At 52.7% G+C, this 25,880-nt stretch overlaps 8 protein-coding genes and 1 pseudogene across 9 annotated transcripts, besides 1 other annotated feature; 4 read left to right on the forward strand and 5 right to left on the reverse strand.

The window, feature by feature from the left end:
* Nucleotides 1-3,481: 3,481 nt before the first annotated feature.
* Nucleotides 3,482-5,515, forward strand: NCS54_00372300 (Hypothetical protein; the record flags this gene model as incomplete). The annotated part of the gene is made up of 4 exons (XM_053149285.1): nucleotides 3,482-3,539; nucleotides 3,600-4,563; nucleotides 4,632-5,266; nucleotides 5,319-5,515. The coding sequence occupies 4 exons, from the start codon at nucleotides 3,482-3,484 to the stop codon at nucleotides 5,513-5,515; spliced, it is 1,854 nt and encodes a 617-aa protein (XP_053005260.1).
* Nucleotides 5,516-6,942: 1,427 nt separating this feature from the next.
* On the forward strand, nucleotides 6,943-8,815 carry NCS54_00372400 (Hypothetical protein; the record flags this gene model as incomplete). The annotated part of the gene is made up of 2 exons (XM_053149286.1): nucleotides 6,943-7,422; nucleotides 7,511-8,815. 2 exons carry the CDS (start codon nucleotides 6,943-6,945, stop codon nucleotides 8,813-8,815), a joined length of 1,785 nt encoding a protein of 594 aa, XP_053005261.1.
* A 408-nt stretch (nucleotides 8,816-9,223) lies between these two features.
* On the reverse strand, nucleotides 9,224-9,694 carry NCS54_00372500 (Hypothetical protein; the record flags this gene model as incomplete). Its single annotated transcript, XM_053149287.1, has 1 exon — nucleotides 9,224-9,694. The coding sequence occupies one exon, from the start codon at nucleotides 9,692-9,694 to the stop codon at nucleotides 9,224-9,226; it is 471 nt and encodes a 156-aa protein (XP_053005262.1).
* A 1,274-nt stretch (nucleotides 9,695-10,968) lies between these two features.
* Nucleotides 10,969-12,877, reverse strand: NCS54_00372600 (Hypothetical protein; the record flags this gene model as incomplete). Its single annotated transcript, XM_053149288.1, has 6 exons — nucleotides 12,432-12,877; nucleotides 12,107-12,363; nucleotides 11,995-12,034; nucleotides 11,814-11,944; nucleotides 11,260-11,769; nucleotides 10,969-11,207 (listed from the first exon to the last, which is right to left on the reverse strand). The coding sequence occupies exons 1-6, from the start codon at nucleotides 12,836-12,838 to the stop codon at nucleotides 10,969-10,971; spliced, it is 1,584 nt and encodes a 527-aa protein (XP_053005263.1). The 5' UTR covers nucleotides 12,839-12,877.
* Nucleotides 12,878-13,332: 455 nt separating this feature from the next.
* Nucleotides 13,333-15,470, forward strand: NCS54_00372700 (MFS domain-containing protein; the record flags this gene model as incomplete). The annotated part of the gene is made up of 3 exons (XM_053149289.1): nucleotides 13,333-13,440; nucleotides 13,514-13,951; nucleotides 14,010-15,470. The coding sequence occupies 3 exons, from the start codon at nucleotides 13,333-13,335 to the stop codon at nucleotides 15,468-15,470; spliced, it is 2,007 nt and encodes a 668-aa protein (XP_053005264.1).
* A 362-nt stretch (nucleotides 15,471-15,832) lies between these two features.
* Nucleotides 15,833-17,480, reverse strand: NCS54_00372800 (annotated as a pseudogene). The gene is made up of 2 exons: nucleotides 16,760-17,480; nucleotides 15,833-16,707 (listed from the first exon to the last, which is right to left on the reverse strand).
* Nucleotides 15,833-17,480: a sequence feature.
* A 1,474-nt stretch (nucleotides 17,481-18,954) lies between these two features.
* On the reverse strand, nucleotides 18,955-20,071 carry NCS54_00372900 (PALP domain-containing protein; the record flags this gene model as incomplete). The annotated part of the gene is made up of 2 exons (XM_053149290.1): nucleotides 18,955-19,870; nucleotides 19,995-20,071. The coding sequence occupies 2 exons, from the start codon at nucleotides 20,069-20,071 to the stop codon at nucleotides 18,955-18,957; spliced, it is 993 nt and encodes a 330-aa protein (XP_053005265.1).
* A 968-nt stretch (nucleotides 20,072-21,039) lies between these two features.
* On the forward strand, nucleotides 21,040-24,213 carry NCS54_00373000 (Glycine cleavage system P protein; the record flags this gene model as incomplete). Its single annotated transcript, XM_053149291.1, has 1 exon — nucleotides 21,040-24,213. The coding sequence occupies one exon, from the start codon at nucleotides 21,040-21,042 to the stop codon at nucleotides 24,211-24,213; it is 3,174 nt and encodes a 1,057-aa protein (XP_053005266.1).
* A 404-nt stretch (nucleotides 24,214-24,617) lies between these two features.
* On the reverse strand, nucleotides 24,618-25,233 carry NCS54_00373100 (Glycine cleavage system H protein; the record flags this gene model as incomplete). The annotated part of the gene is made up of 3 exons (XM_053149292.1): nucleotides 24,618-24,934; nucleotides 24,981-25,043; nucleotides 25,095-25,233. The coding sequence occupies 3 exons, from the start codon at nucleotides 25,231-25,233 to the stop codon at nucleotides 24,618-24,620; spliced, it is 519 nt and encodes a 172-aa protein (XP_053005267.1).
* Nucleotides 25,234-25,880: the final 647 nt, after the last annotated feature.

A 25,880-nucleotide genomic window follows, 5' to 3' on the forward strand; every position in this document is an offset into this window, starting at 1 on the left:
ATCGTGCCGCGAAGACGACTGAAAGATGATTTTTTGCAAAGAAGAAAGAATTTTCTTGGCCAGTGAGAGATGAAATGTTTGTAAGCGTTATGGCTGTCGGTTGAATGCTTAACCGCCTTGTGTACGTAAGAAGAGATGAGATGTGCTCTCTGCAGTCTGCGCGCGTGTTGACTCACTCTGTTTTTACTGTGGACTAACGCCAACGTCTCATGAAGCAATCCCAGGAAACATCCAGACAATATTCCGGCCCTGATTTGGCCTGTGCGAGTGTGGCGCACAATACTGGGACCTTCACTCTTGGGGGACGACTGGGCGACAAGCCAGAGTACGGTCAAACTACTCAAGACAGACTTCAACATGTGATCAAAGTAGAAAGACGGAGGAGCGCCTCGTTGCCAATACTGCGTCATTGCACTTAAAGTATCACTTGAAAAAATTCTCTACCCTCCCTGTTCTCTGCTGGGGGACAGACTGTGATTTGAACGTGAGCCACCTGGCCGGTCCTGTTGAACGGTGCCCGGATTTCTTTCCCTGGCCTCGTCATTCCATCCATATCTGCCTGTTGCTAAGGATTACATGGCAAGATATTGTGGTAAAAAGGAATCAAAGAGGCAATTAAAAATGTGGCTTTCATCTGCAAGAACTAACATAAAGTATTGGAATCCGGCTACCACTCCTCTCCTTCCTCGGACGCTTCGTTGAGACGAGCCTCAATCCATCGCAGATGTGGATGGTTGTCTTCAAGCTGCTCTTTGCGCCGAGTCTTTGCATCCTCGTACCTTTTCTTGGCTTCTCTATACTGCCCTTGATTCTGAAGTGCGTTTGCGAGGTTGCCAAGGGTCCGGCTCGCCCTCTCAACGCAGCATTGACGACGCTCTGAGAGAAATTGGCATCTACGACACCAATGTGTCAAATCTAGAATATTTCTTGGACGAGAATCTTGACGTCCTCAATAAACACGTTAACCTTACCAAGACCATTCAGAACACGATAACCAAGACCTTCGAGACCTTGGAGAGGGCGGAAAAACTTGTTCACGCGCACAAAAATCAGACTACCACCGCCCGATTTCGGAAAAAGTTTTTTGGCTCACGGGAATGGGAGGATTATGAAAAATTACAGCAAGTGATGGAAGAGAACAATAGCCAAGTGCAGAGGCATTTTCGACAGATGAAGGGGGCCATCAGCTCCCAACAACCTGCACCTCCCGATCTATATGAGCGCCTGATCGGCTGGACAATACCTTTTACTGAACCGTATGATGAGGGCCTATGCGAGTTTCCGACTTAGGCTCACGAGCCTAGTTCAAACGTGGCAAACGACTGGAGGAAAGGAGGGAGGGGGTTCACGTTCCACCACCAGGAACCATTACATCAAGAGGACGATCACTTGGCTACAGTGACAAGACGTGGGTTGAGATCAAATGAAAGCTTAAATTCTTGCCATGTATTCCGTGTCCTTCTTCTCTGCAACATGTGCACCTGCGGTAGTGCTAAGTAGTATCCCAAACAGAGACCCCAGGTCCGGCTGTTACGAATACCTCGGTTGACCTTTTCGCCATGAGAATAGCGCTTAGTCGTTGATGAGATCGACCGTGACAACCTCAGGAGCCAAAAGTATTATTGGTGAATCATACAGTTTTCCCACCATCCCGCCGCTATGTCTTTCTAGGCCTGGCAGAACGACAACTCCCCTTTCCTGTTGTGGGAATGTAAGCCTCCAGTCACACGGATCCGAAAAGAGGTCGTAACCGAACTTGACACAATCTCTAATGGTGTATTCGAGACGAGCCTGCTGGGTGCCATGGGAGCCATCATCGTCGGTGTGAGCGAAATGTGCTAAAAGTTCATGGAGCAGAGTGGCAAGTGTCTTGATTTGGGACTCCACGCTTGGTAGTAACGGCAAAGGGGTCCCAGCTTGGGGATTGTTATGCATGAGGAATGCGGTAAGCCGATTCCAGCCCACAAGTGCCGTTTCAACTGGATCGGACACTCAGAGTTAGCTGGAAAAGATGCGTGAGGGTGGATGGGTATGGTTACCAAGAGAGTCCTGACTCTCCCTGTGAGCCTCGGGCCGCGATTCGAAGAATTCCTTGAGAACCAGTGGCAGGAGAGAAAGAGAGCCAACAGAGTGAGTATCGAGGTTCGAGAATATCACAAGCGCCAATAAATGACGGATGGCGACGTGACGGGTGTTTGGATCGATGGACAATCTCACAACCGTACGGCAGGTGTCCTCACTCAACTGAAGCTGGCACAGGGACGCATAGAGAGTCTCTGGTCTCACCAGAACGGGGTCGAGGTGGTAGTTACCCTTGACGTGATGTTCGATCAGGAGGCCCTGAGAGTAGAGATCCTCCCCGATATCACTGTGGCTTCTGCCCGACAGCAGGCAACTGTATGGGAGCGCAGCGAGTCCAGTGACCTGCGGACCTGGCAATGGGTCAAGCGACACACTGGAGCTTGTCTCGGCGATTGGTGTAGGTGGTGCAGGATCAAGATGGCGTCGTTTCCGGCGGCGGAAGAAGACAACGGCTGCGACCAAAAGCAGTATCAGGCTGGTGACCGCGATTCCCGTTCCCGCCCCAATCCCGGCACTGATAGCTCTTGATATTCCTGTGCTGCTTCCTGTCGCTGTCACCGTTCTTGTTTCTGTTTCTGTTACGACTTTTGTCGTTAACGTTGTATCGGTGGCATCCGGAGACACCCCAGTCGAAGCCGCGCTCAAACTTGAGCTGGAGGGGGAAGCAGAGGCTCCCGAAAGACTCGAAGACTCATCTCTCTGATAGGACGACATGGCTCTGCGAAGAAGGGGAGTTGCTGGCAATTTGAAACTTGGCAAAGTAGTTGCTGTTAAAATCGTGATAAATGGCCTGGAAATGATGGATGCTGAATTCTGAAATGCTGGCTTCCTGAGACTCTTGGTAAGGTGGGAAAAGAGAAAAGGAGGTTCTTTGTTTGCAAGCGGCTGAGAGAGGCTGGGCATACACGTCGAACATTCATTTCTGTGACGGATAGACGCCCCCGCGGGACGTCCAATTAAATTGCGACCTCTGAGAAAAATGGCGGGTGTCTGCTTTGGCAGTCTGAAGCTGAAAGCCACACCGGCTGAATAAATTGATTAGTCGGAGAGACACATCTGGCGCTGTCATTCGTAGTGATCTTTCGTGCTATAGCTAATTAGCTGAAAGACCTCCCGGCGTCTCCACCCTAATGTATCAACTTATTGAGTTGGTACGGTAGTTGTATGATCTATCAATTGCAGCTCGGCTTCCACCTTGACCAACGTGCTGCATGTTTCTCCGTCCATCTTACCTTGCGCTCAACCCGGTTGACTTTTGTCGCTATATGCCACAGAGAACCCTTGGAACCTGCTGGCAGTCCCCCCTCTGGTTTTCGACTCCTGGTATCTCCTAGCTTCCAACCACATTCCCTACTCGCCGTTTCGCTCGATGCTGGCTGGGTATTGGTGAGTAGTCGCTATGAACAACCGTCAGCCGGAGCTTTGTGTCGGCATAGACTTCGGTACCACGTATACAGGTATGTGAATGCCTCGATCTGACCAAGAACGGAACTACCTCAATTGTCTGACATTCAAAGGTGTCTCTTGGAGCACCCCAAAGGAGAATAGCAATGATATTCACATCATCAAACAGTGGCCTGGAGAGGCTGGGGACGAAGATAAGGTCCCAACTGTGTTGGCCAAAGACGCAGTTGGAGGGGAGACGAGATGGGGCTTTCTCTGTGAAGAGTTGGCTGAGGACAAAAAATGGAGGTTCTTCAAGCTGCTTCTGGACCCGAAGCTACACAAAAAGAAGTTAACAGATATCAAGCCTTCGTCTTGGGTGCCAAGGACTACAGATCAATTACACGAGCTTGTGACACTGTATCTGCGTCAGATCTACACCCACATCAGCAACGAGATTCCCAAGACCATCAAGCCCGATCCTACCTTCAGCCAACAGCTCAGGAGCAAGAAATGGGACGCTATTGCAATAGATTTCATATTCAGCGCCCCAACGACCTGGAAAGCGACCGTCAGCCAATGCTTCAGGGGCATAGTCTCCAAAGCAGGCTTTGGCGAGCAGAAACTCCACAGCGTTATGCTAGGGCTAACAGAGGCTGAGGCTTGTGCGGTTTTTACATGCCAGCCGGGGACATTCGGCAAAGTCCAGAAGGGCGACGTCGTCCTATCGATCGATGCAGGAGGAGGAACAACCGACCTTGCCTTCGTCAGGGCAACAGCCGACACAGCCGACTCACTCACCTTGGAGGAGATACGTCCCGTCACTGGTGCCAGCACCGGTTCTATAACAATCGACAGCGAGTTCGAGAAGCTCATCGAAGAGCGGATCAGGAAGCATCCCGAGACTCGACGACAGCTGCCGAAAAACTTTTCCATGAAAGTATCACAAAGCCTCGATTTTCAAACCTGGAAGCACAAACTTGGGCCCAAGGACTGCGATCAGTTCGGTGATGAATATTTTATCAGGAAGGCGACAGGCAAAGACTTGTACAGCCACGAGGGCCTTGGGATCCGCGAAGGCTGTTTGTACTTTACAAGGTACGATTTCTTGTCGAAAGGCGCCCGCAAGAAGAGACGAGGCCAAGCCTCAGCTGACCCCAAAATAGGCGGCAGCTCGAAAGCTGCTTCGATATTGCACTGCAGGAAATCAAGGGTCTTATCAAGGACGCACTTGACAAATTTGAAGCCAGCGATCGCACAGTCAGACACGTGGTGAGTCTGAGCCGCAATTCGGACATCGGTCGTTCTCTAATCTGGGGCCAGGATTACGTCGTTCTCTCAGGTGGCCTGGGGAGCTCCGACTACGTCTTGGAAGAATTGACCACGTACTTCAGGGGCTTGGCAAATGAAGCGAACAGTTGCGTCATAGGATCAAAGGTCTTCAGAGATAAGGGTGATGCTCGGACGGCCGTGGTCAAAGGCGTTCTCTACGATCGAAAAACTCAGGCTCGCGCACTCAGAGAGCACAAAGCACGAGCGAACTATGGTGTCATCGTTGAGGAAAAGCTACCCAAAGGGTCTTCTTCCAGCGAAAATACCAAGCAATACCCCGCGGACACTACCATATTCGCCACCGATCAGATTCGTTGGCTGGTAAAGTTTGGTGATACCATCCAGGTCGGCAGGCCAATAACCGTGGACATCACCAAGCGCCTGGAGAAGCGTGACCCGTGGCGATGGACAGAGAAGGTTGTGTGGTTGGATGGTAAAAAATCATCCCTACCTAAGGAGGTGAAAGCTGGTGAGTGTTCCGTGTCGAAGCTAAATCGTCGCTCAGTGCTAATCAGCCGAAGGATGGAAGCGAGGAATGCAGGAGCTCCACGGCGTCGATGTCGAAGTCCACCCAGGTGTGATACCTAGTGCCGGCGCGCGAACCTGGCAGGGCAGAACGGCGTATCGCCAATGCGATTTCAAGTTGATGTTGGTTGTCGGGCCGTCAGGCGACTGTGATGTGGAAGTGTCGGGGAATGTCATCAAACGGAGCGAGTAGGAAGCCTTGAAGCCTTAATCGAGAATTGATATTGTAGTCTTAACGGTAGCCATGTCCCTGGCCCTTGGCTACAGTGATTGTCCCACGTCGACGCGTTCCACAAGCCCGTCTCCTCTGTAGCCAGAGTCCCCTGTTTTCCCGGGGATTTTAGGTCCAGCTGTTCGTCGGTCGGGCGGTCAACTGTTGTTGCATCGATTGAGTTGGGGCCAATTTCTCTGGCGACGTTGCCAAATGGCCAAGGTGGACAAACGATTGGGCGACGTGGCTACCTACCCGAAGATCGACGGAGGTGCTCTGTCCTGTACCGACGTCTCTGGAATAATTCTGGTTTCATAATCTGGCTTTTAATTAGCCTACGACTTTAGAGTATAGTTTATGCATAAATATTTTCTTTAATAACAATACTCAGCATGCGATGCGGCCTATTCTCATCGCTGGTGGTTTTATCGTCTCTGCCATTTCATTCAACCCTTGTCGGCTTGCAATCAGATGACGCATGCGCACTGGCACCCTGGGAAGAAGCATCAAGATGACACACGCGCCACGCGGGTAAAAGACTCACCCGCGTTACACGCATGTCGACGGAAGACTAAGGGAAGTGGGATGCCCGTCTTTGCATCCCCAGTTTTTGTACGCGTGTTGGGCCTCCACTCGGAAGGACGATGCCTCTTCTTGGTCATTTCGCCCCGAGGAACGCACAAACCACCGTGTCCCACCTGTTGGTAAGAAGCCAAGTCTTTTGCTCGCAGCGGTTCCTGGACATCGAAGCTCTTGGCAGCCATGTCTGTGACTGCTTGCCTGTTTGGGGTGTTGAGTCGGCCATGGGGCCCCTGGTGGTTCCCGGCTGCGTGGTGAGATGTCGCTGACATTTGATGTTAGTCTTGTCGGCATCACCTTATTTACGGCCGAAGCGGATATTATCTGGGTAGCTGTGCTCAGGAACAGAGCTTTGACTGGGCATCCATCATGGAGGAGCTTGGTGGGGGAACACATGGAGCTTTCTCTCCTCCCCACGGACCGCATCACCACAAGTTGGCATCCCACATGCCGCCTTAGACGCGCTCACATTTGAACAAAGGTTTACGCAATAATGGACGCAAGCACACTGGCGCAGCATGCTGATCTCTACACTACGCTCCCCATCTTGCATCCCACGCTCTTTCAGCATGGGACATGGCTCTATCAATCTACATCGTTTCATCCCGCCAAGGGATAAGAGTGGGATGCTCAGATGAGCCAAGACGGAGGTTGCTGGTGTGCGGAGTGCCCTCAGTCCATCTCTCCTGGAGGTACCCACGGCGAATGAGTTACTATGAACCCACTCCTCCCCTTCGTCCTGTCTGATGAACATATCTCACTCTGAATCAAATCGATAGAAAGGGAAAACTGCTTCCGGAACCAGAAAGAGATGCCCAGGTCGCCATCTCATGCTCCCGCAAAGAAGCCTTGACCACAGTCCCGGTCACTCTCCCATGTTGCCAGTCTCCCTCCGAGTCCAGCTAATGCTGGCCCTTGTGCTTCATCTACAAGCATTCTTCTCTTCAGCTTCAGCGTCGAGTCTTGTCGCTCAATCCAACGACGAGCGCTCAGTGTCGTGGTTCGACTGGGGCTGGTACGGCGCTTATCCACACAGAAGCTACGAATCGTTTGGCGCGCAATCACCATGGCCGCTGGTGGTGAAGACGGACCAGCGATGCGATAACGGATACATCTTCGCCGAGCCGCGAGGGTTCTATGTCGACACGCCGGGACCCGTGATACTCGATAATGCCGGCAATCTTGTGTGGATGGAGACTCGATGGGGAGAGGCCATGGATGTCAAGGTGCAGCGGTTCAACGGAAAGGACTACATCACCTTTTGGCATGGAACAGATAATGGTACATTTGGTGAGGGATACTATTTGATGGTGAGTTGAAAGTCGACCGGAAGCAATGGCCAAACCCAAGACCTCACGTACTCCGGATGCGAAGAGGCAACTAACATTGCGCCGCTAGTTGGATGAATCGTATGAAGTCTTCAAGAAAGTGGTGCCCATTGGCGACTTCACCGGCGACCTTCACGAGTTCCGAATCACTGAAGAGGGCACCGCGCTCATGACCATCTACAATCGAAAGCCCGCCGACCTGTCCGCATACGGAATCCCCGACGGCTGGATCTTTGACAGCATCTTCCAGGAGATCGACCTAAACACGGACGAGCTCGTCTTCGAATGGCACGCCTCCGACCACTTTCCCATCGGCGACACCCTCGCGCCCATCAATGGACAGGGCAAGACGGCGAAAAACGCGTTCGACTTCTTCCATATTAACAGCGTTGACAAGGACGAGGCGGGAGACTATATAATATCGTCGCGCTACTATTGCAACGTCGCCGCGATCGGCGGAAAGGATGGGAGTGTTCTCTGGCAGCTTGGCGGTGCGAATAGCTCATTCGACGACCTCTCCGACGGAGCTGCTTCCAACTTTACATGGAACCACCATGCTGCCTGGCAGGGAAAGAATAATTTGACAGTGTTTGACAATGGTTCAAACGGCCAGCAGAACTCGGCAAAGCTCAGTCGCGGTCTCATGATCAATCTCGACATGGACTCAATGACAGTGAGCTTGGAACAAGAGTACATCTCTCCTCAAAAGATGCTCTCACCTTCCCAAGGATCCGTCCAAGTGCTCCCGAATGGCAACGTCCTTGTTGGATGGGGTCATGTCCCCTCCTTCACCGAGTTCTCACGAGAAGGCGAAGTCCTCTGCGACACACACATCGGCCCCATCAACTTTGACGTCTGCTCCTGGGTAAAGAACTACCGCACGTTCAAGTATCCATGGATCGGACGCCCCAAGACCCTTCCGGATGTCGCAATGCGACCAAAAAAGAATGCCCTTTTTGTCAGCTGGAACGGCGCCACCGAGGTGTATAGTTGGTTGCTGCAGAGCGCCTCTGACGCCTCGATTGATGAATTCCGCGATCTCGGGTTCACCGAGAAGACGGCCTTTGAGATGATGATTAGCATCCCGCAAGACGCGGATGAGTTTATTCGCGTGGCCGCCCTTGACAGGGACGGTCATGTTCTCACTTACTCGACACCCGTGTCGAAGAACGAGTACACCGTCACCAGGCTGCTTGATGCGCCGGTGAGAGGGAGCCGAATGGAACCCTTGCACATTCTATGCCTCAGTATGCTCGGCGCAGCAATTGGTGTCTGCATTGTCTTTGTCTTCCGGTTCACAATTCATCGTGGTATCAACAGAGTGCTACGTCGGGCGGCACCGTTCAAGTATCAGGCCCTTCCAATGCATTCATAAATTGGATATGGGTTGAGGCGTTAAAGGTCTTTTTGGGTCCGGTCGGGTGTATAGGAAGGGTTGATTTAAGCTTGTTTGAGAGCAGCCATCGTCTTTACCACTGTCAGTTGTATCCCATGCTCTGGCGCGAGTCAGTCATTACATGGACAGCAAGATGATCTCGAAATAGTATTTTATATGTATTCCATGCCGTATCATTATCTCAATTGCGATTGTCGAAACTTGTCTCTTTGTTGCACATTCCCTCGCTTCGTGTCGTAGCTCATCTCATAAATCGTCACATTGTAGTATTGCGTCGACCTTTCACCAGATCCAATCCCCGTCTATTCCACAAATCAATTCCAAGCAATTGAATTGATCGATGGTATCCGAAAAGGCGACATGTGGAAACAGGCCTTGTTGGCCCGCTTAAACGTAGTATCGCGAACCACGACCGCGATCGGAGTCGCTGTAATAGTAGCCAGGCGACACGCTGCGACGATAACTGCGCGGTCTAGAGTCCCTAACAACGACCGATGGCGGCACCGAAATGCTGGAACGTCGTCTTCTGCTCCGCGAACGGTGAGAATGTCGTCGAGGCGGCGACTTCTCCTTGTAGTGATACCACTTCTCGCGCTCTTGAGGCGGCGCACCGAGGTTCATGCATGAACGGAAGATCCAGAGAAGGAGTAGAAAGCCGAAGATTGAGCCAATGACAATACCTGCGATGGCACCGCCGCTCAACTGTGTACCATTGTCGCCGTCGTCGTCCGAGATGACGGCGACGGTCGTGGTTGGGGAATTCTGTCGCACCACCAGCGTCGGCGGGGAGAGCGTCGCGGAAGCGCGAGCGAGAAGCTTGGCAAAGCCTAGATCCTGCGGGGAGAGGAGCGGAGCCATGTTTTCTGGGGTGTCGGCAGTTGAGGTTGTCGCATGAGGATGCAAGAGAAAGACCCAGGCAAAGGTTGACTCGGATGGGCACGATATCTGTTCCAACTCAGCAACGACCAAGAGCTTTATAAGAGCTCGGAGTCACCTCCCGATGAGACTTTCTGGACGTCATAGCGCCGTCAAAAATCTTCATAAAATCCGTCATCGCGATCTCCAGCTTCTCTCGAGGCCTTTTGCAAGCGTTCCCCGCCCATCAACCAGCATATCCTAGCAAATCAAGCATCCATGTCTCGGCTGCGTCGCTAGTCTGACGAAGATCTTGGATGAATTGAGACCAGAGCCGCATAAAACTGCAACCTCCAGGCTTGGCTAGTGCAGCAGTCATCATGCCAGTTCGACTCAATTGACCACCCAGCCTTCACCTCTATGACGTCAACAGCGCGCACGCTTGGCTTCCGCGCTCTAATAGTTCCGCCCTAGTCAACCGCCCATGCCCCTGCTCCCCAAGCTAGTCATGTCTCAATTCAAGGAACTCAAACGGCAGTGCCTGGGATTGACAAGAAAGTCGAGAGCATGTTATGCGGCAGACTCCCAATTGGCCGAGGCACACACAACCAACACCCATGTCAACCTCGGCACTGCTATCAAGAGCCAACTTCAGCAGCGAAAGGATCGATTTGTCAGACGCCATCCAACTCACATGTGCAATTGAACCCATTAGCTCGGACCTGACCGAGTCTCTGGCTCGATCGATTCAAAGTTAGCTTCAATGAGCATATGGCGCCCTTATATCATCCTTCCGGTGGTTCCGGTTGACACCCAACTTCGCTATGCATCCCAGATTGATGATATAGTGCACTGGAGTGGTAGGGAGGAAGAAAGAGCGGTAGTTGGCTTGCCCGCATGTTGTGGAACTGATGGTAGTGAATTCACTTTTGTTGGCAGCTTCCTCCGAATCTCCGCGGTGGCCACGCACATCCATTTCTACCGGGGATTCTGAAGACAATGCTAAGCTTTGCCTAAAACAAAAAAGACTCAAGCCATTAAGTTATAGTGGGTGTGCTCATGCTAATGCCGTAATCAAACCCGTCTCATAACAGCAACAGTGAACGCAAGTCAAGGCGCAAGAATAAGACGTTGCATTAACATATTAATAGGCTATCATGTAACCAACAAAGTCTGTGCAATCCCTCTCAATATGTGTTTACTCCTCGCCTCCGCCTTCAAATCAGCTGTAAAGTGAAAGAGTGTTTTACAGTGTTGTATTAGTACAGCTATACATTCTAGGACTGGGGCCTGAAATGTACAAACGCGGCTCCCCACGAGTTTGCTTCGTCATACGGGTCTATATCCATGGTAATACTGGGTGCGGTTGAAGGGGTTGGACTAGTTAGAGAGGTTGTAAGAGATGGGGTAGGGGCTAGCGATGACCCTGTATTTCTGGACTCACTCCGTATCGGCGGAGGTGGAGGATATGTTCCTCTTTGTATCGAGTCAAAGCGCTGTTTGAATTCTGCCGCTTCTGGTGCTGCAGTTAGACGGGGAAGAGTAAAGTATTAGAATGGAATATTCACCTTCGGGAGTTTCAAACTTGATATTCAGGCGCTTCGAGTTTGGGTTGTAGGGGTATAATTCAACCAGGCTGGACTCCGCGGGCTTCTTTCCGAAACCAGAGAGACTGCGGCGCCTGGGGAGCATATTTATAGGCTCAAAATCTGCCAGGTTGAGTTCCTCATGGCACCCTGTTTGGCTGCCCGAAGATTTGTAAAAGGTCATGGTGTTGGTCGTGGGGACATTCTGTTGTCCAGATCTGTGCCAGAACCGTATCAGTTGCCTCCGAGCCACTGTCCGGAGACTCCGACTGCCCATCTTGATCTCGACGGGCTCGTACGCCCCGCAAAAATCTCTCTCTCGGAGCGTCGACTGAAATTTCTCGCAGGCGTCTTGGTCGTGGAACTTATACTTGGGATGTAATCGGTAGAGATGATAACCTTCACCATCGACGACGGTGATTAAGTGGTCTTTGAGGAAGGAAACTCGCTTCGAGGATAGTTCTGGCGTCCAGGGGATAGACCCGAAGGGCACTAACAAGGTTAAGCGGTGACGGGAAGAGAGGCAAACCGCGTACCGATGTGCGTGACGTGTATGGTCGCGTCGTGGTCCTGGTACTGTAGGATGCGGGACTCGTCGTCTCGAGCCATGATATGGAGTCTTTCAAGTCGGATTTTTCGGTGTTGTGGGGGAGCACTTTCTAAGTATCTATACTCGTATTAATACTAGGGACGATAAAAGTTTAATTTTGAACATACAGGGTGGTTGGTGCATATTCGTAACTCAAGGTGGATGGGCCTAGTTTCCACTGTTAGTCACGGTAAACGTTTGATTCCAACAACCATAGCTCGTCGCAAATATTGCACTTACGTCTGAGGAATAGATAGTCGTCGTCCTCTGCCCCATCGTCAAGACCGAGCTCAACCCGCCATGCTCGTACTTGGTTGTCGATCTCAAACAGCCGGTGTTCAATCTCTTCCCTGCTGTAGGCGGCTGTAAGCTCATCAAGACTCTGAGACATGCTCTGCAACTGCTGTGCAGACATCAAGGAGCTGCGATCGTCCGGTTCCACCTCCACAGTCGGATCGAAGTACTCTTGTTGTGGTGGTTGGTAGTAGTTCCTCGCACTAGTCGATCGCCATCCCGGTCAGTGACAGGAAGGGATACCCTGTTGGTTCTGCTGAGACAAACTCACCTTATCCATCGCAGCCAGCTGGGTAGTATTATCTGTGTATAGTGATCATTGATCTGGTTCTTGTACTTGACGAGTTTTTGACTGTTCCGAAGGGTCCAGACGCCACGAACAACCTTGGTCACCATACCCTCCTGGCGGTTGACCTGCTGCTGCAGAAGGTCCTTGCACAGAGTGAGGGTCTCCTCGATAGTCGTGGCATCGTCGACGTGTAGGAAGCCAAGATCCGGCACGCCGGACACGTCTGCGCCGAGGAACTCGAAGTGCCGCTGCAGACGCACGACGCCCTGGCGAAAGTCTCGCAGCTCCTGTGGGGCATTCTGGATGCGATCAAAGCTATCAATGACAGAGTTGACTAGCGAAACAACCTGAAAGGTCAGTGACACGACCCCTAACGCAAGTTCCGCCATGCTTTGCAGAACATGTTGCAAGAGGTGGGCTCTCTCCACTGTCTCTCGGTGAGGAATCGATTCTCTTGGTGGGGAAGAGGCCTCGTAGGGCTTTCTTTGAGTGAAATCAGGCAGGGTGATATGGCACAAATTGTCACATTACCTGCAGACGTACCTAAACGATATTGAGCCCCGATGACACCCTTTCAACCCTGTTGCGGCTGACGAGGTCGTGGAGTTGAGGGCAAATAAAAGACGCCATGCCTATCACGAGGGGCAACGCCGCGTCCTGATTCGAGGGGACCAGGTCTCGCGAAAAGGCCTTGCAAGGCAGTATCACATCTCGGCACGCCTGGTTAAATTAGCCTGTGGGATGATCGTGGCTTAATCAAACAAGGCTGTGTACGCAGCTGTCATGAAAAGTCCTACCGTCGCTATATGGACTCGGACGAACCGACTCCTGTCACCATGCAAGTTCTCCCAACTGCTCTCCCGTGCAGCGGCGCAACTCCACCATGGCTAGCCCCCTTTCCCGGACCGAGAGTGAGACTGATCGACGGACTGGACATCGATATCGATTCTGGTTGAGCTATCCCGAGGAACTGGGACCGGAGCAGGACTATGTACGTTTTCCCCACAGACATCCCAGCACCGTCTGATGCATTGCAACGGCGGGGAGGCTAAAACACCGCTCAGACCACCCGAGAGATCGAGAGACAGATCACCAAGATCGTCAACGATGGTGGTTTCAAGTTTAGGGTCTTCTTTGTCGCCGCCTCTGGCTTCCTGGCATCGTCCTACAGTCTCTTTGCCGTCGACTTTCTCTCAATTGCTTTGTTTTACGTCTACCCACCCAATGATAGGCTGGGAAGAGATCCTAGCCTGGTGATTGACGAGCTTACCCTCGTTGGCACCATCCTGGGTATGCTGGTGATGGGTCATCTTGCTGACCGTTCTGGACGAAAGAAGTGGTACGGGGCAGAGCTCGCTATTCTGATTGTTGCTACCATGGGCATGGTGCAGTCATCTGAGGGCCTGATGGCGGAGAATGGCAATGGACCTGACAGATCGATGAGTATCTACTCCTGGGTATCCTGGTGGCGGTTCCTGCTCGGGTTTGGCATCGGTGCTGAAGTGAGTAACCAAATGGTAAAGCTATTCGGGGCAATTGTGAGCTTACAGTGTCTTCTAGTATCCTCTATCGAGTATCATCACTGCCGAGTGGGCATCGACTCAGTCCCGAGGCATCATGCTGTCGGCAGTATTCTCCATGCAGTCATTTGGGCGCCTCCTGTCTTTAGGAGTTAGTCTAGGCGCCCTTCGCACCACACTTGGGAACTGGGATCCCGAGGATGAGGCAGGACACAAGTTGGTCGCCGACCAGGTCTGGCGATGGACAGTCGGTGTTGCCCTCATCCCAGCCGCCATAGCCATCGTACTTCGTCTCACAATTCCCGAGACCCCACGATTCTACGCGGCCATCATGAAGGACTCACGAAAGGGTGTGCTGACTGCCATGAGGCTCTACCCCCGCAACGGAACCGGCCAAGAGGCTCAGGAACTCAATGCCGCTCCGACACAAGAGCAAGACGACCGCGACAAGCCCTGGCACGCCTGGTACTCTACCGCCTGGGAATACTTGACAGGTCCCAAGCAAGGTTGGAGACCTCTTTTTATCATTTCTCTCCTCTGGGCTATCATGGACGTCCCCTGGTACGGGTTGACGATGGACTTGAGCAGCGCCTTGGCCACACTGTATCACCGCCCAGGCCCTAAAGAATGTGCCGGGATTGCGTTTCATACATTTGGAGACTTCCCCGAGTCGAAACTACAAGGCAATGGTACTTGCGAAACGCAGAGGTGGAATAAGGATTACTGGAACCTCCACAACACCATTGATGGAATGATCGAGCAGAATGCCATGAGGTCCATCCTGACTGTGTCGATTGCCTCTATCCTTGGCAGTCTTGGGTCTATCCTCATCATTGACTTCTTCCGCAGAAAGGTGATCCTCATCGTCACCTTCTTTGTGATCAGCATCCTTCTGGCAATCACCGGCGCGACGCTTCTCACCGACAAGGAAGGAGAAGGGCATATTGCGGCCATTATCTGCTATGCGATTCTTCAATTCGTCTTCAACATTGGTCCAAACACGCTCATCTTTGTCCTCGCTGCGGAGATCTTCCCAACAACCTACCGAGGAACCTTTAACGGCATCGCGGCAGCATCGGGCAAGATGGGGGCCATCTTGATCCGTGGCATCATCTCTGCGTGGAAGAGCCGGGAGAGGGCACTTGGAATCAGACTGCTTGCCTTGATACCCTTGATGCTTCTGTCGGCATGGATTTCTTGGTATATCCCAGATGTGCAGTATTTGCCCAAGTCCCAGGCATCTTCCGAGGAGGAAGTGGCTGAGCGACCGCCAACTAATGGCCAGTTGCCCGGCTCTATCAGACCTGCCGACCGGCCTCTATCAGATGCCACCTCAGAAACGTCTTCTTCAGATGCCTCTGTTACCCCGCGACCAACCTCAGCCGGTGGCAAGCCAGGTCTTTTTAGCAGACTGCAGAACATTCCCCTTGAGAACATTGCGCCAAGCCCAACCCAGGTTGACAGAAGAAAGAGGAGCACTGAAGGATCATCAACACGCTGAGAGGGCTGATTAATTTCTTCTCTGTTGTTTTATTTGCATTGAGGAGTGGAAGGACTCGGCCACATATCTTACCACGAGATTGTAACTTGACACATAAGGGGGCGACACAGAACCGGACCATGTCGAGGATACCATGTGACGTTAGAGTAATAGACTTGCCATGTCAAGCTATGTGGTAAAAGGACATAGGTAATTCGGAGGAACGTAAAGGTGTATAGAAAGCAATGATCACTTATTGTTCAGCACTGTCTGGTCATCACTCAACGGTCAGGTCTCAGCTTCAGCATGGAAAGCTTAACGAATGAATTGACAGAACTCAATGCTTTAAAATACATACTACTTATTCGCTCAAATCGACAGGCTTATTTCTTAGACTCCTCATCGGCCGAGTTGTCAGAGATGTTCAACCCCTTCTCATGCTCAGCATCAGTTACAGCATTCGAGTTGTACTCTTCCGCGCCCATGTCGACAATAATTGGGCCCTTGAAATGCTTCCTGGCATATACAAGGTACCAAACAGCACTGATGGCTCCGAATCCAGCAAAAACAACGCTGGCGTAGTTCATCGATGAAGGTGTAACCGGCAACGAGACGGGCATGCAGAAGATAACAACGGCGAGGCAGATCCAAACGAGACTGATGTAGTTCAAGACGTAGCCCAGCTTGCCAAGGGGGAATGGGGAAGATCGCACGGCTTGTCGTCCTCGAACCACGCTGACCAGGATAGGCACACAATATGAAGCCGAGAGGCAGATGGTTGCGACACCGGTGAAGGAGCCAAAAGCGGCAGACGAGCCGAAGTAGATGCATCCCAGGAGACAGTCGACGGTTGTGGAAAGGATGATGGCCCATAGAGGGACGTCGAGAGTCTTGTTGACCTTGGCCCACAGGTTTCCAGGGATTCCACCATCTCGGGCAAAGGCATAAGTGCAACGAGAGGCAGCGGTAAGAGCGCCAACGCCAGCAAAGAGCCAGATTCCGAGGATCAAGAAGAGCAGGCCGAAGCCTCCGGCTGCAGAGCCTGTGACGGTCTTGAAGAGTAGTCCGATCGGTTGGCTACTGGCGAGGAGGGCGGTGACGTCGGGGAGAACGAAGAGGACGGGGACGAGATATACAACTCCGGTGAGGCCGGCTGCGACGACGGATAGGACCATGGCCTTGGGCACTTCGCGTTCGGGGTTTTGGACTTCTTCGCACATGGCAGCTACCATTCCGTATCCTGTAAGAGTGTACGCAGCTACAACGTTGTCAGTACAAGAATGAGAGCAGAGTCCAAAATGTCTACTTACCTTGGAGCAGTCCAACAAAGAAGGACCAGCCACCTGGCCATCCACTGGCAGACGCGTCAAAGTGGCCAAAGACAAAGTCAGCGGATCTCCTGGTGTCGGCCATGACGAGTAGTGTAACCAGGATGATGACGACGCTGGCTCCGGTCCAGTAGATACACAGTTTGTTGAAGAGGTCGAGATACTTGGATCCGAACGCGTTGATAAGAGCGGCAACCAACATGACAGCCCAGAAACAAAGGACAGTTTGCCATTCGTTAGGTACAAAGTCTTCGTTGAAAATTGTGATGGCGCTGAGAATCAACTGGGCGCCTGAAAAGTTGATAGACAAGGTAACAGTCCAGTTGCCCACCAATGTCATCCAGCCGTCGATGAAGCTAACGGCCGGTGCATATTTGGGAGTACTGAGGATCGCAGACCAATAATAGACACCTCCAGCCGTTGGATAGACGGCGCAGATTTCAGCTAGTGATGCGGCAATGCTGAGAGAGATCAAGGAGACCAAAACCCAGCCCCAGATGATGGTAACAGCTTGTCCATTGACAAGAGTGATGTAGAATGTTGTCGACAAGCCAAAGGGAACAGCCATAATTGCAAAAGACATGCCGAGAATACTCATCATGCTGAGAGTCTTGGGCAGCTCAACGGCATACCCCAATTGGGTGGACGACCCCATGGTGATTGGGTTGAGGTTGTTGGTGGCAGGTGCCAAGACAAGATAGGGGACTAGAATGCCCAGCGCCAAGAAAAGAGACTGTGGATGGAATTCAGGAACTCAAAATAGGGGGGGACTAGAAGATCCAACGATCAGAGAAAGGGTATCAATAGAATTAGTTGGTAAAGTAGTACAGTTTGTCCGAGGTGATCAGGCCCTCACGAGAGTAAAAGAAGAAAACAAAAACAAAAAAAAACAAGGCGAGATACGACGCATTTTAGCCAAGGCATCAGCATCCAAGCTCCCTCCCCCAGGAGCCGGATGACGCCGTCTAGAACAAGGCATGGAACCACCCACGCTCATGGCGTGCATGGGTTCGGGGCTGAAAACGCGGGGGAACAGGGATAAAACATCAAGACTAATGTCAGAGGACGATAGGGGGTTTCTAGCTTCATCCGTGGGAAATGACCAATTGCGGGCGTTGCCGCGCTGATAGAGTTGCCAACCGCGGTCCGCATTTCCGGGGGGTGTTGTCAGATATCTAGAAACGTTAACAAATGGACATTTGAAACTAAAGGTAATACCCACGCGACGAGATACGCATTGACTCCTCTTAGATAGCGGGTTGGCCGGGACGGAGCCCATTCGGTTCTGATGCTGCTCGACCCGCTTTACGTGTGATTAGCTGGAGCAGCAATGACCACCTGTTGTATGCGAGCCGCGGTTCAGGAGGAGCAGGGTTTCAAGAGGTCTGATAAGCGAGCCGCGATGCCGCCCTTCCATCAAGTTGGGTTTCTGGGGCTGGGCTTCCTTGGGCTCGTTCCAAGGGGCGATATATGCGTTGATCGATCATGAGCCTATTCGTATGATGAGGTGCTAATAAAGTTAAAGGTTATTACTTCCTGTTTAACCAAAAGCAGCTGATAAGACTTCGGAAGTTCGAATCTTCTGGTTCTTCTTGGGAACTTTTGATCATCTGGCGCGTATTCAAGTTTTGAGTGCAGTTATAAGCATCTTCTCTAGGATGCTTTCAGTCTGTACTTTCCATTAGGAAGAGACCTTTACTCTTTCTAAATGAGCTACAGAACATGGGAAAAGTGCCGAGGATAACTTCCGCGCTTAAAGAGACTACCCCTTAAGATCTAGGGTAGTGACGAAGAGCGCGCTTCTGTAGACACTGGCAATATTCAAGGTGAAGGCTATGCTAGTCACGGTAATCAGTCTCTCTTGTGAGTTGTTGTTCTTGCTTACTATCATGGGAGTGTTGCGCATGATAATCATTCGCGCGAGATCGAGCGAACCACGTTGGACATCAAGACTGATGTGACCGACCAGCCTCGAGTGGGAATTATTCAAGTACTTGAATGAACGCAAGACGTACCAAAACTCATGCTAATTTGAAGAATGGGTAGCAAGTTAACCTATACTGGCAAACAACGTGACAAAACTCGAAGTGTAAAGAACAATAATTCATGTGCATTCGTGGCCATCTTTTTCATAGCGTCGCTCAAACAGAAGAAATAATCAAATGAAAACCCTTGTCTCAAGCACCATACTGCTCCTGCCACTTCATGAGCATCTCGACAGAAATATCATTACCTCCACAAACGCAGAGCACAACAGTTGCATCTGGGCCCAGCTCCCGGCCCATCAGCTTCTCCAGCAGCTGGTCTTCACACAGCCTGATAGCGATTCCGGCTGTCAACTCGACCATCAACCGCTCATGACGGGCCAGGGTCAGACAACCCTTTGCTGCTTCGCCATCAGGTAGGACAGCGTTGATCACCTGTGGTCTCTGGGCATACTCAAAGGTCTTCTTCGAGACAGTTGCGACGCCGAGGCTTCTAGCTGCCGACGTGATCTTGTCCATGGTGATGACCCTCTTTGCTTGGAGTGATCGAGAAAGGGAGTCTGCACCCTCAGTCTCTAGGGCTAGGACGGTGACATCGTCCGTCCAGCCCAAGCTATCGAGGGACTGGCAGATTCCATTCATCAAACCACCGCCGCCGACACTGCAGACGACAGCATCAGGCTTCTCGCCATTCATCTGTGCTGCAATCTCGTGCATCACGGTAGAGTTTCCCTCCCAGATATCAGGGTGGTCAAAGGGGGGCACGTAGACAGCCTCTGGGTCTGAGGCGAGGACAACCGACTTGAGGTACTTGTCGGCATCCATGACACTAAGGCCATGCTGGATAACCTCGCTAGCACCCTCAGCGTGTAGTCTCGCGATCAACGCAGGGCTGGTTGTAGTTGGGACGACGACCGAGGCTTCGTAACCGAGGGATCGGGCAGCAACAACACAGGCGATGCCCGCATTGCCACCGGAAGAGGCATAGAAGTGCGGGCGCCTGCCAACTTCTTCGCTCTCGCGGATACGGTGGAGGAGGTAGTTGCCAATACCTCTGGACTTGAAAGAGCCCGAGGGCTGCAGGTTGTCGAGCTTAAGGAGTACTCTACTTCTACGATTTAGAAATCCGGGCTTTACAAGCAGAAAAACGAGACAGGTGGGATATTTTGTGACATGGGAATTATTGATGGAAGGGATTGGGATGTAGGAAGGTTGAGCATTGTTCAACGTACCATCCCGCAGTCTTGGAGAGGTGAGGAGACTTGATCAGGGGGGTGGTGACCCAGGGCTGGCGACGGTCGATGGTCATGTTGAACTAATTTGAGAGAAGAGAAGAAAATGTTGAATTGATTGAGATTGTTCTGCTTCAAAGTCATGGTAGATTAGATCGCGAGGACGCGCTCACTTATACTGTCATCTCGAGATTTGGGGGTACATGATGCCAGATGCCGATCCACAACCCGAATGGATTCGATTGATAACAAAATCTCCCCCGAAGTCGCAGTACTAATGCAGTACATACTCGTGTAGGCAATGATCACGTACTCATAGAGGTTCTGAATACGTACTGAGGTGGTGGCTGCGTTGCGTGTGCCATCAAGCTCCCACCGTGATGCCCTCGCCAGCATCACCAATAGCAACCATTATGTCATGGGATGGATCGGTTAGCACACCCCGAACAAAACTCCCGGCTGGGGAGACATCTCCGGTTGGAGCTCCGATAGACGGTCTCGGCCCCTGGGAAAAAAAAGACTAGACACAACGTGCTTTAGCTGCAGTAGTCACGCAGTGGTTTCATTGCCGACCACCTGATTCGCGATTTGACTCGGTGACATGTTGACTCGGTGAAGACGCACAAGAAATTCGCGTACCTTTTTGTTTGGGGAGGGTCCTTTTCACCGAGTCAATGGGCGATAATTTCCCGCAACTACTTTTCACCGAGTCACTGGGTCCGCCCTGAGAGACCCTTGCACGTGCCCTGATCCTTCTGGAACTAGCCCCCGATGGTTCTCTGAGGCTGGCTTGTACCTCTTTGTACCTCGATGTACCCCCCGGCAGAGGCTTCTCGTTGTCATGATTCCTTGCCGCCGGGAGGGACACAGTTAAGCCGCATGCTTGGCTTGGCCCTCGGACCATGACCGCCGACGCCACCATGGATGTTATCTTTAAAATTTGTCTGCGGCGCACGTCTTATACCGTCTCTCACAGCTTCAGGGAGTGACCATCTTTGATCTCTACATCTTCCATACCGGCTGAGACGACTCCAACAGGCCCATCATGATGTCGGCTTCCCGTCTCGGACAGCGGCTCTGCCGTCAGTCTCGCCGTGTCAACGTCAACACCCTCCAGCCACGTCTCACTCAGTCCCTCCGTCTGACGGGCAGCAGGCCATTCTCACTGTCTGTGCCCCTCGCCCAGGCCTCTCCCCGTCGCTTCGTCGACTCCCAGACCAGCACTCAGCTTGCCGAGCATGAGCTCTTCTCGCGGAGGCACATTGGCAGCGAGTCGGCCGAGCAGCAGGAAATGCTCAAGGTCCTCGACCCGCCCGTGAGCTCCATGGAGGAGTTCCTCGAGCAGACCATCCCCCCTCAGGTCCGGAGGAAGCAAAAGGGCCTCAACCTCGTTGAGCAGTGGGAGGAGTCTGGCGCTGAGACTTCTGTGCCGCCCAATGGCCGCTCCGAGGCCTTTATCCAGAAGCAGATGCGTAAGCTGGGCAACAACAACACCGTTTATGAGTCTTTCATCGGTGCTGGATACTATGGTACCCAGGTCCCTGCTGTTATCCAGCGCAATGTTCTGGAGAACCCTGCCTGGTACACCAGCTACACGCCCTACCAGGCTGAGATCAGCCAGGGTCGTCTGCAGTCCCTGCTCAACTTCCAGACCCTTATCACCGACCTTACTGGCCTTGACATCGCCAATGCCTCCGTTCTTGATGAGGCTACCGCCGCCGCCGAGGCCATGACCATGTCCATGGCCAACGCTCCTCGCGCCAAGGGCAAGAAGACCTTTGTCGTCTCCGAGACTTGCCACCCTCAGACCCTCGCCGTCCTTCAGTCGCGAGCTGAGGGTTTCGGAATTGACCTCGTCATTGGTGACGTGCTCGCCGACAACAGCAAGCTCGTCAGGGAGGCTGAGGGCACCCTTATTGGCGCTCTCGTCCAGTACCCCGACACAAACGGTGGTGTCCACGACTACCAGCAGCTCGCCGACATTGTCCACGAGAAGAAGGCCCTCCTCAGCGCCGCCACCGACCTGCTCGCCCTGACCATCCTCAAGTCCCCGGGTGAGTTTGGTGCCGACATCGCCATTGGCAACTCCCAGCGTCTTGGTGTTCCTCTGGGCTACGGTGGTCCTCATGCCGCCTTCTTCGCCACCTCGGAGAAGTACAAGCGCAAGATTCCCGGCCGTCTTGTTGGTGTTTCCAAGGACCGACTCGGCAAGCCTGCCCTCCGTCTCGCTCTTCAGACCCGTGAGCAGCACATTCGCCGAGAAAAGGCCACCAGCAACATCTGCACTGCTCAGGCTCTTCTGGCCAACATGTCTGCCTTTTACGCCATCTACCACGGACCCAAGGGTCTAAAGACCATTGCCCAGGACATCTGGGGCAAGACCCGTCTTGCTCAGAGCCTCATCCTTGAGAAGGGCGAGTTCAAGCTCCACACTGATGGTCTCCGTGAGGACGGCTCTGTTCTGTTCGACACTGTTACCCTTCAGGCCTCCCCCGAGACCATCGCCAAGGTCCACGAGAAGGCTTCCCTCCAGAGCATCAACCTCCGCCGTGTTGCTGAGGACAAGGTCGGCTTCTCCCTGCACGAGGGCGTGACCCTGGAGAGCCTTGGCAACCTTGTCAAGTGCTTCGGTGTCTCTGAGGCCGAGTTCAAGGCCGCTCTCGAGTCTGATTCCGCCAAGTTCCTCAACGACGAGATCCCCGCTGCCCTCCAGCGAAAGTCCTCTTACCTTGAGCAGCCCGTCTTCAACCAGTACCACACAGAGACGGAGCTTCTGCGATACATCTACCTCCTCCAGTCCAAGGATGTCTCTCTGGTGCACTCTATGATTCCTCTGGGTTCCTGCACCATGAAGCTCAACGCCACCACCGAGATGCTTCCCGTCTCTGACCCCGGCATCTCCAACATGCACCCCTTCGCCCCTGTCGAGCAGGCTTCTGGCTACCAGGCCCTTATCAGCTCGCTCAGCAAGAACCTCTCCGAGATCACTGGCATGGACGCCACCACGCTCCAGCCCAACTCTGGTGCCCAGGGTGAGTTTGCTGGTCTTCGAGTCATCAAGCGATACCACGAGGCCAAGGAGGGTGGTGAGAAGCGAACCGTCTGCCTCATCCCCGTCTCCGCCCACGGTACCAACCCTGCCAGTGCTGCCATGGCCGGCATGAAGGTTGTCCCCATCAAGTGCGACGGCAAGACTGGTAACCTGGACATCGAAGATCTCAAGGCCAAGTGCGCCAAGCACGCTGACGATCTGGCCGCCATCATGATCACCTACCCCAGCACCTTTGGTGTCTTTGAGCCCGAGGTGAAGCAGGTCTGCGACCTTGTTCACCAGCACGGTGGTCTCGTCTACATGGACGGTGCCAACATGAACGCCCAGATCGGTCTCTGCAGCCCTGGTGATATTGGTGCTGATGTCTGCCATCTGAACCTCCACAAGACCTTCTGTATCCCCCACGGAGGTGGTGGCCCTGGTGTTGGTCCCATCGCTGTCAAGAAGCACCTTGCCCCCTATCTCCCTGGCCACCCTGAGATCGACCCTCAGCGAGGTGACGCCGCCCGGGCTGAGACTGCTGTTGCTCCTATCAGCGCTGCTCCCTGGGGTAGCGCCTCTATCCTGCCCATCAGCCACACCTACATCCTTATGATGGGTGGCGACGGCCTCACCAAGCAGACCGGCACTGCTCTACTCAACGCCAACTACATCATGTCTCGTCTCCTGCCTCACTACAAGGTTGTCTACACCAACGCCAACGGACGATGCGCTCACGAGTTCATCCTCGATGTCCGTCCCTTCAAGGAGACTGCCGGTGTTGAGGTTGCCGATATCGCCAAGCGTCTGGCCGACTACGGCTTCCACTCCCCCACCATGAGCTTCCCCGTTTCTGGCACTCTCATGATTGAGCCCACCGAGTCCGAGTCGCGCGCTGAGCTTGACCGCTTCTGCGACTCTCTCATCCAGATCCGCAAGGAGATTGCCGACATTGAGTCTGGCAAGATCCCCAGGGAGAACAACCTCCTCAAGAACGCGCCTCACCCCCAGGAGGATCTCGTCTCTTCCGAGTGGGACCGACCTTATAGCCGTGAGGACGCAGCCTATCCCCTGCCCTGGCTGAGGGAGAAGAAGATGTGGCCCTCTGTGGCCCGCGTGGATGATGCTTACGGTGATACCAACCTGTTCTGCACATGCCCACCCGTCGAGGGAAGTGAGAACCTGTAAAAGGAAAAAAAAGGGAGATAATAGGTTAAACGATAGATGATGGCTTTTTAAGATTTGGTAGCGTTTGTTTATTTTGGAAGCGGGAAAAAGATCATATTCAACCATGATGGCTCCTATTGCATGCTTGGAAGGTTTTCAGTGTTAGAACCTCTTCAACGAAAGGCGAATTGATCTCTGGTTGGCAGAGTTTTGCGATGAGCAATAGTTTACTAGATAAAAGTTGAACCAATTCACACAAGTTAAAAAAAAATTGCAAGTTAAACAATTCACCAAAGTTAAAACACCAAAATTTCTTCACTTGAAAATCCATGATGATGCCAAATTTGACTGAGGACTTGATATCTATTCGCTTTTTCAAAAACACCATTAACCCGACTAAAAAACACCTAGCGAACTCTTTGCACTTAGTGATCCTTGGTGTGCTCAGCGTAAGCAGCCTCATCCATCAATCCCTCCAGCGCAGAAACGTCCTCAGCCTCAACCTTGATGAGCCATCCCTCACCCTCGGGGTCCTTTCCAAGGTCCGCGGGGGAGTCGTTCAGAGGCTCGTTGACCTCGACGACAGAGCCAGAAACGGGGGCCACAATGTCGGACGCAGACTTGACAGACTCGACGGTGCCGAAGGACTCGCCCTCGGTTGTCTCGTCGCCTGTGGCGGGGAGCTCAACGTAGACGACGTCGCCGAGAGCTTCAGCGGCGTAGTTGGAGATGCCAATTGTGCCTAGAGGTGTCAATTGTTTGAACTTGTTGAGTCAAAGGGTGCTTACAGGTCTTGCCGTCATCAGCCAGGTCAACCCACTCGTGGCTCTCAGTGTATCGCCTCTTGAGGACTGTGAAATGTCAGAATAGCTTCTCATGAAAGATCAGGAGGTGCGACTCACGGTTGAGAGAGACTGAAAAGCATCGTCGAGGAGCAATGCTGGCAGCCTTGCAAGCAAAGGCAGTCTGAGGTGCTCGAAGAGCAGAAGACCTCACTCGAGAGGCGGTAGCCCAAGCTTGTCTAGCGATGAATCCCGACATTGTGACTGGTGATGTGTAAAGATTTACAGAGAAGAGGAAGTTTGATGATGGTTTCTTGTTTATTTCTCTGGCATTTGATTGTCCTGGACTTTCAAGTCCACACCTTTCCCAGCAAAGATATGACCGTGCTCGGGGTTCCTCCGATGTACCTCGGAGTCACTGGCCGACCCGGCAGACCGCCCGGCTCATGTCCAATTAGTGCGTAACGGAGAAGGCGTTTTACGGCACCGAGTTTGGCCCCTGGCTTTTTTTGCAAGTTGTCATGAATTGAATTGCATTCACATGCGGAGGTTGGAGGGCCCCCACAATCTTCTGAGATCCCCCTCTATCAGGCCATGGGGAAACTTGTGGGTGCCACGCTTACTTGTAGAGGTACTTGTTATCTGCCGAGGAGCGCCTCGCCATTTTGGGAGTGGCCAATCAGAGACGGTGCCGCGTGCAGCTCGGCCGTTTTCCGCCGCCGAAATCTCTGACCGCGATGCCACTTCCGGTGCTCCACTTCGAGGGAGAAGTAGACGGTACCTAGCACTTTCACTGAGTCAAGTATAGATCTGGTGAGCACGGCCCTTGATGACGCGCTTGGAGGGTTGCTCACGACTTTTTGCCATCTAGAACCCCGGATTGTTGGACATCGTGACCCAACAATG

This window comes from Fusarium falciforme, chromosome 3 (assembly GCF_026873545.1).
Source record: "Fusarium falciforme chromosome 3, complete sequence".
In the NCBI taxonomy this organism is placed as follows: domain Eukaryota; kingdom Fungi; phylum Ascomycota; class Sordariomycetes; order Hypocreales; family Nectriaceae; genus Fusarium; species Fusarium falciforme.